General features: G+C 41.8%; 1 protein-coding gene across 1 annotated transcript in view; it reads right to left on the bottom strand.

Annotated features, from left to right (window-relative positions):
- The window catches only part of LOC115082223 (matrix metalloproteinase-23-like), a 44,076-nt gene that overhangs the window by 15,460 nt on the left and 14,911 nt on the right, over positions 1-13,705 (bottom strand). Inside the window, exon 3 of the mRNA XM_029586478.1 lies at positions 2,503-2,639. Coding sequence (XP_029442338.1) covers positions 2,503-2,639 — 137 coding nt within the window. The remainder of the gene's footprint in view (positions 1-2,502; positions 2,640-13,705) is intronic.

Raw genomic sequence — 13,705 nt, 5'->3', positions numbered from 1 at the left:
TTCATATGAAAGTTCTTTATTAAGTAGAACATTCTACTGCAGTGCTAGATGCTGCCTAGCTGAAGGTTTGGAGTGGGCTGATATGAAATGAATTTTTAATCTCATTCCTAAGCAGGTTTCATATAGACTTCACATGCTGTTTGAGAAGTGTTGCTTCATGGGAATCCCAGGGCTCCAGTTATCAGTTACCTTCCACCGTGCTCTTCCTGTATGAGCCAGAATGCAGAGCTGGAATGTTCTCACAGCACATTCTTCAAGGTAGAGTTGAATTTCCTGATAAACCTGCACCTCTCAGCTGAAAGACTTCCTGGCTTCTGCCGCAGATCCCATTCCACAGCAGCCTGCCAGGCGTCTCATCGCAAGATGGGGGTTCTGTGGTGGCTCCGCGGGACCTCTGTCTCTTTCGCCGAAGTTTTAAAAGACTATTTATATGTGAGTTATATGGTCAGCTCATTTTTACAAGACTGTTGATATAATCTGTTGGTTGTTGGGAGTTTTTTGTTTTTATTTATAGTTTATTGAATTTATCGATTTTTACATCAGTAAAAACATAAGAAATTGTAAATGATAACAACCATATTACAATAATAATAAGGAAAAATAATATGAGGTAAGAAAAACCCTGTTACAATTCTTTTAGTCCTCAGTTTGGGGAGTGTTATAACAGGTAATTATCACTCACAACTCCATATCTATACCAATGAGAGATATCTATATTAATTATTCATCAAAATGTGCCCAACAAGCGGTTTGACACCCCCCCCCCCCCCCGTGACATCATCTATCCGGGACGCTTACCGGCATAAAAGCCAGGGGCCTGCAGCATGCAGCCGCCAGCGTGATGCCTAAGGGGCGCGCCCCTTGCCGAGTTCATCTCACTCTGTCGGAAAGAGCCCAAATTTAACACACATGGGCAGAAAAAGGAAGATAAAAGTGTTTCCCTCGATACCATCTACTTCTACGGCAAGGGGTCCTATGGACACACATATTATTCGAACTGTAAATTTGGATTCTTCAAACCCCAATCCGGAAGTTCCTTTCTCATCAGGTTCCACATGGAGTCCTGGCCAGCATTCATCACCTCAAAACCTAGAGGTTGTAACTAATATTGATTTAGAAAATTCAAATGTGATATCAATAATAGAATCTCCTAGAGATAAGACTGAGGACTCAGAAGTTGTAGTGAAGGTGGAAAGTTGGAAACATCTACACAAGCAGCTACAGTTATGGTGGATAATAAAAATGTAGAAATATCTGACTTAAAAAATATAACTTTAATTGATGTATGGAGGTCAGTTAATAATATGGAGAAATTATTAGCGCAGGCTATGGCTCAATTTGGATCTTCCAGTACTGAGACCAAGAATAAGCTCCAGGAACATACAAATCATTTAAATAAATTGATCAACACATTACTAACTTACAAATGGCAAGTGCGTTGTTTGTTAAAGACAGCCTTGTGACACAGAGACAGCTTGAAAGTCTGGAAAACGGGATGAGAGTTAAAAATCTCTGTTCTTTTAAACTTCCCAGTCACAAGGCTGCTATCAGCAATTGAATTGCTTCGAAAATATCTAGGAGAGGTATTGCAAATATCAACTAGTAAAGAGATATTGATTTCCAAATTATTTTATGTTCCTCGAACTCAAGTTAATAATGGGGCTCTAGAGGATGATTTCATTGTGGTTCAAGACGGTAGCCCTAATCTAACATCTTTTCGGAAGCATCAATAGATGAAACTCCAACAAGGGCTACACTTCTGGTTACCTTTGTTTGTGAAACAGATAAAAATCTTGTTTTACAAAAAATACTTCAAAAACAAAGTTTTTTTTGTTCTGTGGAGGGAAAATCCAGATTTTCCCTGATGTTGAGAAGGAAGCAATTTTTCTTGTTAAAAGAACGGGTCCTAGCCTTAGGCACAATGTTTTTATTAAAATTCCCATGTAGGTGTTGTGTAACACTTGCTAGGAATAAGTTTATATTCTATGATCCATCACATCTTGAAACTTTTCTTCTTGATAAAGAATCTAGTAAATAAAGTTGTGTTAATTATCTGTAATAAAAAAGGGAGGGTTTTTTTTTTTGTTTGTTTTTAAACATTTTTGGTGAATGTCCATTTTTTGCATTTGTGACCGAGTGATGGGATCTTGCTAGCGTGTGTTTTCTGTGTAGGGATCTGTAGCAGTCCAGCTTGCTCTGTTTCCCAATTTGAACCTCCCATTAGGAGGTGCATTTGTGTCCTAGGGTACATTGTAGTATTTGCATTGCCATCTTTTCGTAGGCTGGGTTGCAGCCATTTGAGTTTCTGTTTTGGTGCAGTAGTTTAGTTACTGAGTGAATTTGCCATTACAGCTCAGGAAATGGGTGTGGGGAATTCATGGCGGAATGAGCTGGTACAGTTCAAATGACTTTATCTGATAAGGACATTGCATTTCTCATCCTTCTTCTTCTTTAAGGATGCCATGACAAATGAGCCTGAGGAGGGTCTGAGGTTCCACTTACCTATCTTAATATCAGACTCTTCCTGTGGTCCCACATGCCGGAAGGAGAAGGGAGAAATGGAGCTCCACATCCTGAAGGCGAGAGATAAGGCTCTCTCAGTATCTCCTTTATTCAAGGTGCTGGGATACTGAACAATCCTGGGGAGAAGAAAATCTAAAATTGAATCTCCTAGAGCCAGAGAGATAGGAACAAAAAGATCTCAAAGCAAGAGTAGATCCTGAGGACTGCTGTAGGACTGCTGGCTGAGAGAGGAGCTCATCGCTCCTGGAGTCTCACTCTCTCAGCAGGGAAACTCACAGCTCCTGCAGTCACAGCCTCTCAGAGAGGAGCTCATCGCTCCTGGAGTCTCACTCTCTCAGCAGGGGAAAGTCACAGCTCCTGCAGTCACAGCCTCTCAGCAGATGATGCTGTAGAGAAGTTTTTTTTTAACCCTCTCCTAGAAGCACACCTAACCATTTGAGATTTCAGCATTACCACAATGAATATGCATGAGAGAGCTTTGCATACCTTCAGTCTCTAAAGTATGCAATCTTAGCATATTCATTGTAGTAATCGTGAAAACCCAGTTGACTAGGTGCACCTCCAAGAGAGGCTTGGAGAGCCTCTCTTGGAGAGAAGCATTGTTGTAGGAGTATGGGCTGTGTAGGAGGTTCATTCACAGCTCCTGCAGTCCCAGTCTCTCCAAGTAGAAGGCACCACAGAATGTAGTCCAGTAGTGTAAAAAACACCAAGTTTCTTCTTTAGATCATTCACCTTTGAGCCCGATGTAATAAAACGATCTACATTTTAGTTCATATTTTCTTTACTCGCTTAGTAAAAACTGAATTAACTTTTGATGCAGTAATCTAATGATATGCAAATGCATCAGGAGCTATAAAGCTCGCAAAAATACGTCTAGTACACATAAAATATTTTATATGCAAAAGTCATGGTTTCTGTGCAGAAAATCTGTGCACAAATCATGTTTTGTCCGCATAAATCCAGACCAAATGACTGCCAGCACTGTTTAATAGTAAGAGCAAAGAGGCAATTAAAGCAAAAAGGACAGACCCAAAACGAAGAAATGCATAAGCGTTGGTAAGTTACATGTAAAATAGTAGTAAGAGGCTAAGACAGAATTTAAGAAGCTTGACAGAGGCAAAAACAAACAAACCAAAAAAAAAAAACATGTTCAAGTACATTCAAAATAAAAAGCATGTGAGAAAGTCATTTGGAGGGCTAGCTGAATGAAGGGCAAAAAGGATGTTAAGAAAGGAAATTGCAGAAAAACTGAATTCTTTACTGAGGAGGATGTTAAGAACTTACCCACACCAGAAATATTCTTTGATGGCGATGCTGAGTCAAAGTAAGGTCCATCGAGCTCAGCGAGTACCTGGCAGATCCCATAAAGTAGATCTGTTTCCTGTAACGTATTCCCAGGGGCAGCAGTAATTTTCTTTAGTTTACCTGGCTAATAATGTGTTGTGAACTTTTCTTCCTGGAGCTTGTCTGAGCCTCTTAAATCCTGCTGCTCTAGTCCCCTTGATCACCTCCCTCTGGCCACACATTGTACAGTTTGATTGTGTGTTGATAAAGCGCTATTAATTGTTTTGAATCTGTTGGTTCGTTTCATGGAGCATCCCCTTGTTTTAGTATTTTAAAGGGTAAGTTACCATCCTTTGTTTACCCCTTCCACCCCACTCAATTCTATAAATTTCAATCATGCCCCCCTTCTCAGCCATCTCTTTTCCAAGCCTGTGCAACCTCATCATAAGAGATGCTCCATTTCCTTTATCATTTGTGTCTCCCTCCTCTGAAATTTTTCTGGTTCCACTATTGCCTTCTTGAGATGGGGCAACCAGAACTACCCAACAGTACTCAAGGTCAGGTCAAACCAGGGCTCGATACAGAGGCAACGATATTTTCTGTTTTATTCTCCATTCTTTTTTGGATCATTCTTCACATTTTTTGCTTTTTTGATCACTGCCGTGCGCTGTACCAAGGATTTTGACATTGTCCACAAGGACTCCCAAGATGCTTTTCATGGGTAATGACTCCCAGTACAGAATCCAGCATATTTTACCTGCCAATGGATTTTTCCCTATGTGCATCACACTTTGCACTTTTCCATTTGGTCTTTATCTGCCGTCTTTACTATATTACTACTATGTTGGTTGGAGATTTTAATCTGATGGAAGTGGATGGGAGCATCCCTTCTGCAGAATCTAACAGCAGTAGAGAGATAGTGGATACCCTGCCAGGGGCTCTGCTCAGACAGATGGTAATGGAGCCCACGAGGGAGGGTGTGATACCTGAGTTGGTGTGCTGTGCACTAATGGGGATAATGTCCCTAATTCCTGGTGGGTGGGTGCTTACCCGAGCACCAGTGATCAGACAATATGGTTTGATATTGCAAATAGGATCCAGAAAAGTCACATGAAGACCAGAGTTTTGAATTTAAAAAATATGGTAAATTCTGGTAGCAGGTAAACTCTGGTAAGTCCAGTAAATCCTGAAGTGTTCCAGTAGGGTGCTTTCACACAAATACCAGCAGACGGGGGTGCGACAAGAGGACACTCATCTATTATTATAGAAGGGTGAACCAGAAGAATGAGTTCTGCTTGCTTTGGAAATGTGCAGGGGAGGGAGAGCAGAGGAAATGCCACTCAGTGAAAGTGGATAACAGCATCTTAGCACTGAGCAGGAACATGGTTAGAAACACAGACCCCTTCTGTTAAATGATAAATAGGAAAAACTTGTTTATAAGATAAGTACCCAGAGCTAAATTTGTAAATACACAGGAAGTAGAAGGGGGTATAAGCTGGAGCAGGCTAGGTGTGAAAACTCTCCACAAAACACACACACCCCCCTATATGCACACTATGAGCACTGGTGGGTGAAGGAGAGCTGAGGGGTCACAGCACTGGTGGGAACTGGGCGTGGAGGATCAGTGGAGAGAGAATCGGCCCTGTATCCCCCCAGTGATCCTCATTCCCCCCCCCCCTCCAATACAGGGGGGTGGGGGGGACAAGAAGTGCTGGATTAGGGAGCAGTTCCCTGCTCAGTCTGCTCCAGGCTCACCCCCCCATCTGCACTGCCTCTTCAGCCTGAATAGCAGTGCTGGGACCTCATCCCCCCCCCCCTGTAAGTGCTTAATGCTGCTCCGTATGCAAACCTTTGGCCTCATTTCTTTGAGTAGAATTCATTGTCCATGCTTAACTTCGTTTTTGCCTGCAGGTTTGGAGACCGACCTCACATGAACAAATAGGAAGTATGCAGGAGACGAGGACATGATCATACAGCAAGGTTTTGGCACGTTCTGTATATATTTCTTATCAAGGGGGGGAAGTAAAACTTTCTCTCTTCCGTCGTCTTTGCTTGTTATCAGTTTGTCCTTAGGTGGTTTAAAAAAAGGAAAAACAAATATATTCTTTCTGCTCTTTTCTGCTTGCAACCTAAGCTCTTAGGAACGCAGATGACTTGTGCTTGCTTAGATTAAAGCAGATGTATTTTAAGGTAGTCTAAATAAGGAAGAGGAAATAGGTTTCATCAATTTTAATTAGGTGTAATTGAATCTAGTCAGTTCTGAACAAACTACTGGCAAGGACGGGTTTTATCATTATCAGGCTGATTAAAAAAAAACCCGCGGGAGAGCTGCCGCTCCGTGTTGACTGCCCGCTGTCCTGACGCACGCTCCGGCACCTCTCCTGGGCGCGCAATTCTTCATTTAAATTAGGGCCCACACCGATAAGGAGGTGCTAGAGACACTAGCGCATCCCTAGCGCCTCCTTATTAGCGGAAGCTGTGGCTGTCAGCAGGTCAGAAAACCAACGCTTAACTTTACTGGCATCTGTTTTCAAACCCTCCAACAGCCACAGGTTCAGAAAACCGACGCTGGCAAAACTTGAGCATCTGTTTTCCAACCTGCCAACCAGCGGGCAAATTTTTTTTATTTTTATTTTTTGGGGGGGGGGGGGGGGGCTCCGACTTAATATTCTTCTAGATGGTTTCAATATATCATTAGTTGGAAGAGATATATCGACGATTTATTTTTCATATGGCAAGGTCCAGAAATGGAGTTGAATCAATTTTTACATATGTTAAATATGAGTGATGTAAATCTGAAATTCACTATATCCAAGGACACCCAGACAGTTAATTTTCTAGATACTCAGGTGTTTGTCCATCAGAAGAAATTGGTTACAACCGTTTATAGAAAGACAATTGATAGGAACACCCTACTACATTATAATAGGTTTCCATCCGAGATGGTTAAAGGACAATATTCCTGAGGGGCAGTTTCTTCGCTACAGACGTCTATGTAACTCCACCTTGGACTTTAAGATTCAAGCCCAAAAGTTGAGCAATAGATTTTTGGCTAGGGGTTATTCGAGATCTTGCATTAAAAAAAGCTTATAAGCAAGCATTATATGCTATCAGAGAGAACTTCTTTTTGTAAAATAATAAAGATGTTCCATCTAGATTAATTTGCACTATACCCCATTTCAACCAAGGTTTTGGTGTATAAAATATTATATTAAAATATTGGCATATATTATCACCTTTGAATATTTTCAGCCAATTACCTATTTTTGCTATTAAAAAACATCAGTCCCTACAGGACAGATTAAAGGGATGTAGAGATGCTGGTAGACGTCAATCAGGTCAAGGACAGGTTTCTTGCGGGTCGAGCTCGGTTTGCAGGCACGTTCTGCAATGTACAAAATTTCAGCCCCCTAATACCAATCGCATATATTTTTTGCCTGAGTTGTTCATTTGTGATAGTAGTGGTGTCATATAGATTATAAAATGCCCCTGTGAATTGTTTTATGTGGGTCAGACAAGCAGATTGATTAGAGCTTGTATTATAGAACATTGTAGTCGAGTCAAAGCTTTAAAAGAACATGCACCCCTTGTAGACCATTGGATTGACTTTAAATATTCTTGGGAGGATATTAAGTTCTTTGTAATAAAGAAAGTGTATTTAAAGAATGGTGGGAATCTATCTGCAACACAGCGTAAAGTGGAACAATGTTTTATTTTCAATTGGTCTAATCTGCCCCTAAAGGACTTAATGGTCCTGTTGAATGGAATGTGTTTATGTGAATGGGGATTGTTTATCTTTTGCGGACGGGATAGCTGGTTAGCTGGTTCTCCTCATTTTATCCTTAGTGGATTTCACGTGATGAGTAATGATTAAAGGTGATTCAATTTGATTGGATCACCGGTTTGGGTTGAATTCCCTGCGACATGTTGTATATAATACATGGAATTTGGAAACACGTCATTAAGCTCCCTTCAAACGATGGGGACACGTCAGTTCCGTGTAGGTGTAAGGCTGATCGGTTGGAAGACAGCGTTGGTAAGCGAGATAGTATGTAGAGAAATTTGTCTTATCATTTGGCATGTTTGTGTCTTGCAGATGGTGAATTAAGATCCGGAATTTGGAACTTTAGACATATATGGATACGGTGAATTAACTGTAACCTTTTGAACAACTGTTGGATATATGATGTATCTCCATTTGATGTTTGGGTTATGCAGATGGTAATTTTGAATTTCTGGTTAGTATCGAGTCCTTAAATTTGCTTGTGATGGAGTTGGTTTAATTTCTGCCTTCATCCATTTTATATATTATTCATTACTTTCCATCCTTTTTCTCAGATGTATATAACGGACGGCTAGTGGTATACGAGACTGGTCGGCAAATTCTGCCGCAGTGTGACTTCTTGATCTGGTGAAGAAATTTATTGGAAACATTTAGGAATAGCTGGTGGGTTGGAGTATGTATAGAGCCATTTTGTTTCATAAGTTGATGTATTTCGGTAAAATGCAGTACATATCCTTTAAGTAGAAACTAGATACTTATTACATTTTTATTTCATTTAGAATTATCTTGTTGAAATTTATGATGATTTATTGAGCTTGAATGACTGGAGAAGTCACATTGCTGAGAGGAATAGTATGATCAACTTTATTCCATTGGATTTTCTTCTCTCTATTGAAGATACTTTTACGAATGCTGTGTGTTGAGTCCATCCCTGAGGAAGCCCTCAAGATAAGGGGGTGAAACAAAGATCGTTGTAGGACTTATACATTTATTTTCTAAATATTCTTCATGAATTAGTTACTAACATTGTTTAAACATTTATGAAAATGTAATGAGTTTGAAGTATAAACATGGTTTTCCTGGCGTGTAGCCAGATGGACTCAGAACAAATGGGATAGTATCCACGTGCTAGCAGTTGGAGACGGATCTGACGTCAGCACGGGGGCGTATATATCCCCACAGGAAGCGTAGCTATTCAGTAATTTCCATCTCCAAAGCAGTTTGGAGTGCCTGCACGCTAGTTGAGCGTGCTTTCCAAGACTACTTTAAGTTTTCTCTTTTCTTCTCATTCTAGATTCTACTTTGTTTTTCCCGTCTAATCGACTTAGAGCCCCGCGCTCCTGCGGTAGATACCCAAGGGTTCCTCCCCCAGTGAGCTCCCGGGGTGATAGCCGTGCTCCCCCGACGGTGAAAGTCCTCGGTCCTGCCGAAGCACAGCAGATTTCCTCAGCAGAGAAAGCCTAAATCCAGGAGTGGCAGCTCTCACCCACGGCCTTCCAGATGATTGTGGATCATTGGGGGATTCTGGACATGGATTTACTGGCGGACAAGTCCAGTGCTCAAGTACCCAGATACTTCAGCCGCAAGCGCGACCCGTTCTCACACGGAATCGATGCCCTGGTTCAGCCATGGCCTCCAGGGACTCTACTGTACGCCTTTCCTCCGTGGCCTCTGCTCGGCGCTGTCATCCGCAAGATTCAGAGACACCGGGGCCTAGTTCTTCTAGTGGCGCCAGACTGGCCAAGAAGACCCTGGTATGCGGACATGAGAAGACTGCTGGCAGGGGAGCCTCTTCCCCTGCCTCCTCTCCGGGACCTTCTACATCAAGGTCCCATTCTTCACGAGGATCCGGCTCAATTCTCTCTTACGGTATGGCCCTTGAGAGGGCTAGATTGAAGAAGAGGGGTTACTTGGAGCCCGTGATTGATACCTTCCTCAGAGCTCGCAAGTTTTCCACATCCCTCACATATATCCAGATCTGGAGAGTATTTGAAGCATGGTGTGACACTCACGGCACCAATCCACATGCACCCACAATCCCTATTGTGTTGGATTTCCTGCAGGATGGACTTCAGAAGGGTTTGTCCCTCAGCTCCATCTGCGCTGTCTTGCTATGGTCCCAGGAGGGAGGGCAAGACCATCGCCATGCACCCAGATGTTTCTCGCTTCCTGCAGGGAGTCAAGCATATTCGTCCACCACTGAAGTGGCCTGTGCCTTTGTGGAACCTCAACCTGGTTTTGGATTTCCTTGCAGGATCCACCTTCAGGCCCCTTCGGGGCCTGTCTCTTCGTTCTCCAACCTTGAAGATGGTGTTCTTGCTGGCTGTATGTTCAGGCCGCTGCATCTCAGAGCTACAAGCATTGTCCTGCCGTGATCCCTTTCTCAGAATCACGCTGGAGGCTATCCATCTTCGTACGGTTCCCTCCTTTCTACCTAAGGTGGTTTCACAGTTTCATCTTAATCAAACCATATCCTTGCCTACCACGGCGGGTCTGAAGAAATCTGAAGAAGGGCGTTTATTGCGCCATCTCAACATTGGCAGATTGCTGCCCAGATATTTGGAACTTACACAAGACCTACGAAAGATGGACCATCTATTCGTCCTGCACAGCGGGAAGAAGCAAGGTGAAGCGGCCTCGTGGCCCACCATCGCCCGCTGGATTAAAGAAGTTGTCAGAGCAGCGTACGTAGAGGCTGGGAAAGTCTCCGCCTCTACAGGTCAAGGCTCATTCTACCAGAGCACAAGCGGCATCCTGGGCTGAATCCAGGATGCTATCGCCTGCGGAAATCTGTAAAGCGGCGACATGGTCCTCCCTCCATACCTTCTCCAGGTTCTACCATCTGGATGTCCAGGCCAGGGAGGACTCAGCATTTGCGAGGGCGGTACTACATGGGCCTCAGGCAGCCTCCCGCCCAGGCTGGGAGTAAAGCTTTTGTACATCCCATTTGTTCTGAGTCCATCTGGCTACACGCCAGGAAATGTTGAGATTACTACCTGATAATCTCCTTTTCCTTAGTGTAGACAGATGGACTCAGCATCCCGCCCAGCTGCCTGCATACATGGGTTTCACCGATTCAAGGTAAGCCATGTCATCTATTTCCATAAGAGCGTACACTCTACCAGGTGTCAACGCCTTCCGGTTGGGAATGCTGGCGGTCTCCAGCTATCATCAATCGGTCAGGGGAATCCTGTTTCACTTTTTCACTAAGCGTCAGTACACACATCTATAACAGCTTTTGCAAGGAAGATTACTGAATAGCTACGCTTCCTGTGGGGATATATACGCCCCTGTGCTGACGTCAGATCCGTCTCCAACTGCTAGCACGCAGATACTATCCCATTTGTTCTGAGTCCATCTGTCTACACTAAGGAAAAGGAGATTATCAGGTAGTAATCTCAACATTTACGTGTAATGTGTGTGTGAGGGTGTGTGTGTGTGTGTTAGAGAGATTTTAATTGTTTAGATAGGTGTTCAATATGCGATAGTACAAATAAATGTTAAAAAATTATTACAAAACATTTCTTCTTCTTGTGTGCACACTACAGCCATGGCATTTCCATGCCCACGTGGATCCACATGCTACCTTCCTCCTCATCCTGCCTGCATAGATGGCAAGGAGATGCCATTGAAACAGATCAGAAATTGATCCAATATTGCAGTAGCAACCAAAGAAAAACAGGATCAATGAACACCGGGAGGTCTTTATTAAGCACAGAACATATTAAAAGCCCAACTCAGGCCGAGTTTCGCTCATTGAGCTGCTTCAGGGGCTAGCAAAAAATAAAGCATGTATAGAAACAAATACATGAAAATAGAAATAAAAACATATACACCTTACATAAGTAAATATGAAATTATATGCAGTAAAAATAAATAGAACAAACTTAATCACAAAACAAACATACGTCATTCAAACATGGTCTAAAGTTTTGTGTATAATGATTGTTATATGTCCCCATATAAACCCATGCTTAAAAATTGTGCAGTCTATCAAAAACATTGGTGCAATCTAAGATCAACACATTTTTACCTATTCATTCTACTGCTGATAATTTGTCTCCATACATCTGGTAAGCTTTATCAGTGTGCTGAAAAGCCAGACATAATTAAACATAAGACACATTTCACTTGTATAGAAACAAAGTAACAAGTCATTTAACAAAATAGCAATTCATAGTCTGATTGAAACAGTATCTGCTCCGATCTAAAAGACAATCTTACAAAAGTTCTGACTTCTCTTTGCTGGAAAGAGAGAGCCCCGGATGCACAAATCACAATATCCGCACTACTCAAAGGAATCACAATTAAGAACGTGTCTGCTCAGTTTTAAAAAATTATTTTAATTGCCACGGACCGGCTGACTATTAATTTGACAGCCCATGCGTATCAAAGGAAGGAAAAAAGTTTATTCAAAACTTGTCGCCACAATTAAGTCAGCGTTCAGCATCGGCTGATGGCTCAGTCAAACCACAATAGGTGGTGCTGCACTGTGTCCTAATATAGACTCAAAATTTTGAGTTAGATGCCTAACATTTAATAATGAATCAAAAGAGTAAAGCAAATTTTTAAAAACTTAGCACCACGACTAAGTCAGCATTTTGCATCGGCTGATGGCTCAAACAAAAATAAATCACCAACCACCGTGCTGACCATAACAACAATTTACAGTCAGTCAGCGTTCCACCGGGCTGCACATCATCCCATCACCTTATACCTTCCTTTTCGCGCCATTTATTTAAAAAATTAAAAGATTTTTTTTTAAATTAGTATTAAATAAATTAAAAGCATGCCACTGTGTTATAATCATAATTAAGCTTCTTATACATGCTTTATGAAAAAATGACAATCCAAATAAAAACTAAAATTTGGTCCTCCGTAGTAAATATAAAACATAGCACCAATTATATTAACTTTTACATGCTGTTTTTTTTTTAAATGCAATATTACATACTAAAAATATAAATAATGTAAACAATATATAGAAAATATAAAAACTATGCACCATTAAAAATCATTAATTAAATAAGCATGATCCTATGGGAACATATATATATTTTTTACATTTTTGCAGAAGAGGGGAACAAGGAAGATTAATGTGAATATGGCACCAAACCAGAGGCACTAGCCAAAAACCTATGTATAAATCATAAATACATAAAGGGATAAATCAATAGTTTGATGAAAACAATACATAAATTACAAAAAGTAACCAATATTAAAAACAAAATAGTAAAACCAGGCACAAAAAAACCGAGGGAATAACTTAACTAAACATATTGTAAACCTTTGGGAGCACAAAGGGTCAAATCATACAACTGAGTACAGTAAAAATAATAAAATGAGCCAAAAAATAAATATATATATATAACCGAAATCTTAAAACCAGATCCATAAAAACAGTGAAAAGCAGCATCTGGGTTTGACAGGTCAAGGTTCTGTGCTGCTTTGTCGAGTGCTATAGAAATGTCTTCTGAGGAGCAGGGTTTACGGAAGGAGATGGTTTTCTTCTGGGTTTGTGTTGTCATGGAGGGGGAATTAAGGGAAATTTGGGCATTAATGATTAAATGGTCAGACCAGGGGATGGGGGTGGCTAAGGGAGTCTTGGGTGCTGAAAGGTGGGAGTTGACAAAGAGGAGGTCGAGGGTATGACCCGCTTTGTGTGTGGGTGAGGTAATGAGCTGTCTGAAACCCAGGGCTTCGAGGGTGATTAGGAGGGTTTCACAGGCAGGTGTACGGGGGATGGTGTCCACGTGGAGGTTAAAATCTCCGAGGATGACTGCGGGAGTGTCAGACTTGAGATTGTCTACAATAAAGTCAATGAGGGGGGAAGGGTCGTGTTCGAGGAGATTGGGTGGGGGGTAGATGAGGCAGATCTGGAGGGCGGATGATTTGAAAAGTCCAATCTCTAACCTGGGGGGGGGGGGAGCAAGAGGGTTGAAGTTTGAGGTTAAGGTGCTTTTTTGTGGCCAAGAGTAACCCGCCAGCCCTTTTTTGGGTCTCGGGATCGAGAATATGTCGTAGTGGTGTAGGGGGAGCTGGTTGAGGAAAACATGGTCTGAATCTTTGAGCCATGATTCGGTAATGGCGCATAAATCAGGATTGTCAGCTGTG

This window comes from Rhinatrema bivittatum, unplaced genomic scaffold (assembly GCF_901001135.1).
Source record: "Rhinatrema bivittatum unplaced genomic scaffold, aRhiBiv1.1, whole genome shotgun sequence".
NCBI lineage: Eukaryota > Metazoa > Chordata > Amphibia > Gymnophiona > Rhinatrematidae > Rhinatrema > Rhinatrema bivittatum.
This window is presented reverse-complemented; position numbering and strand designations above follow the sequence as displayed.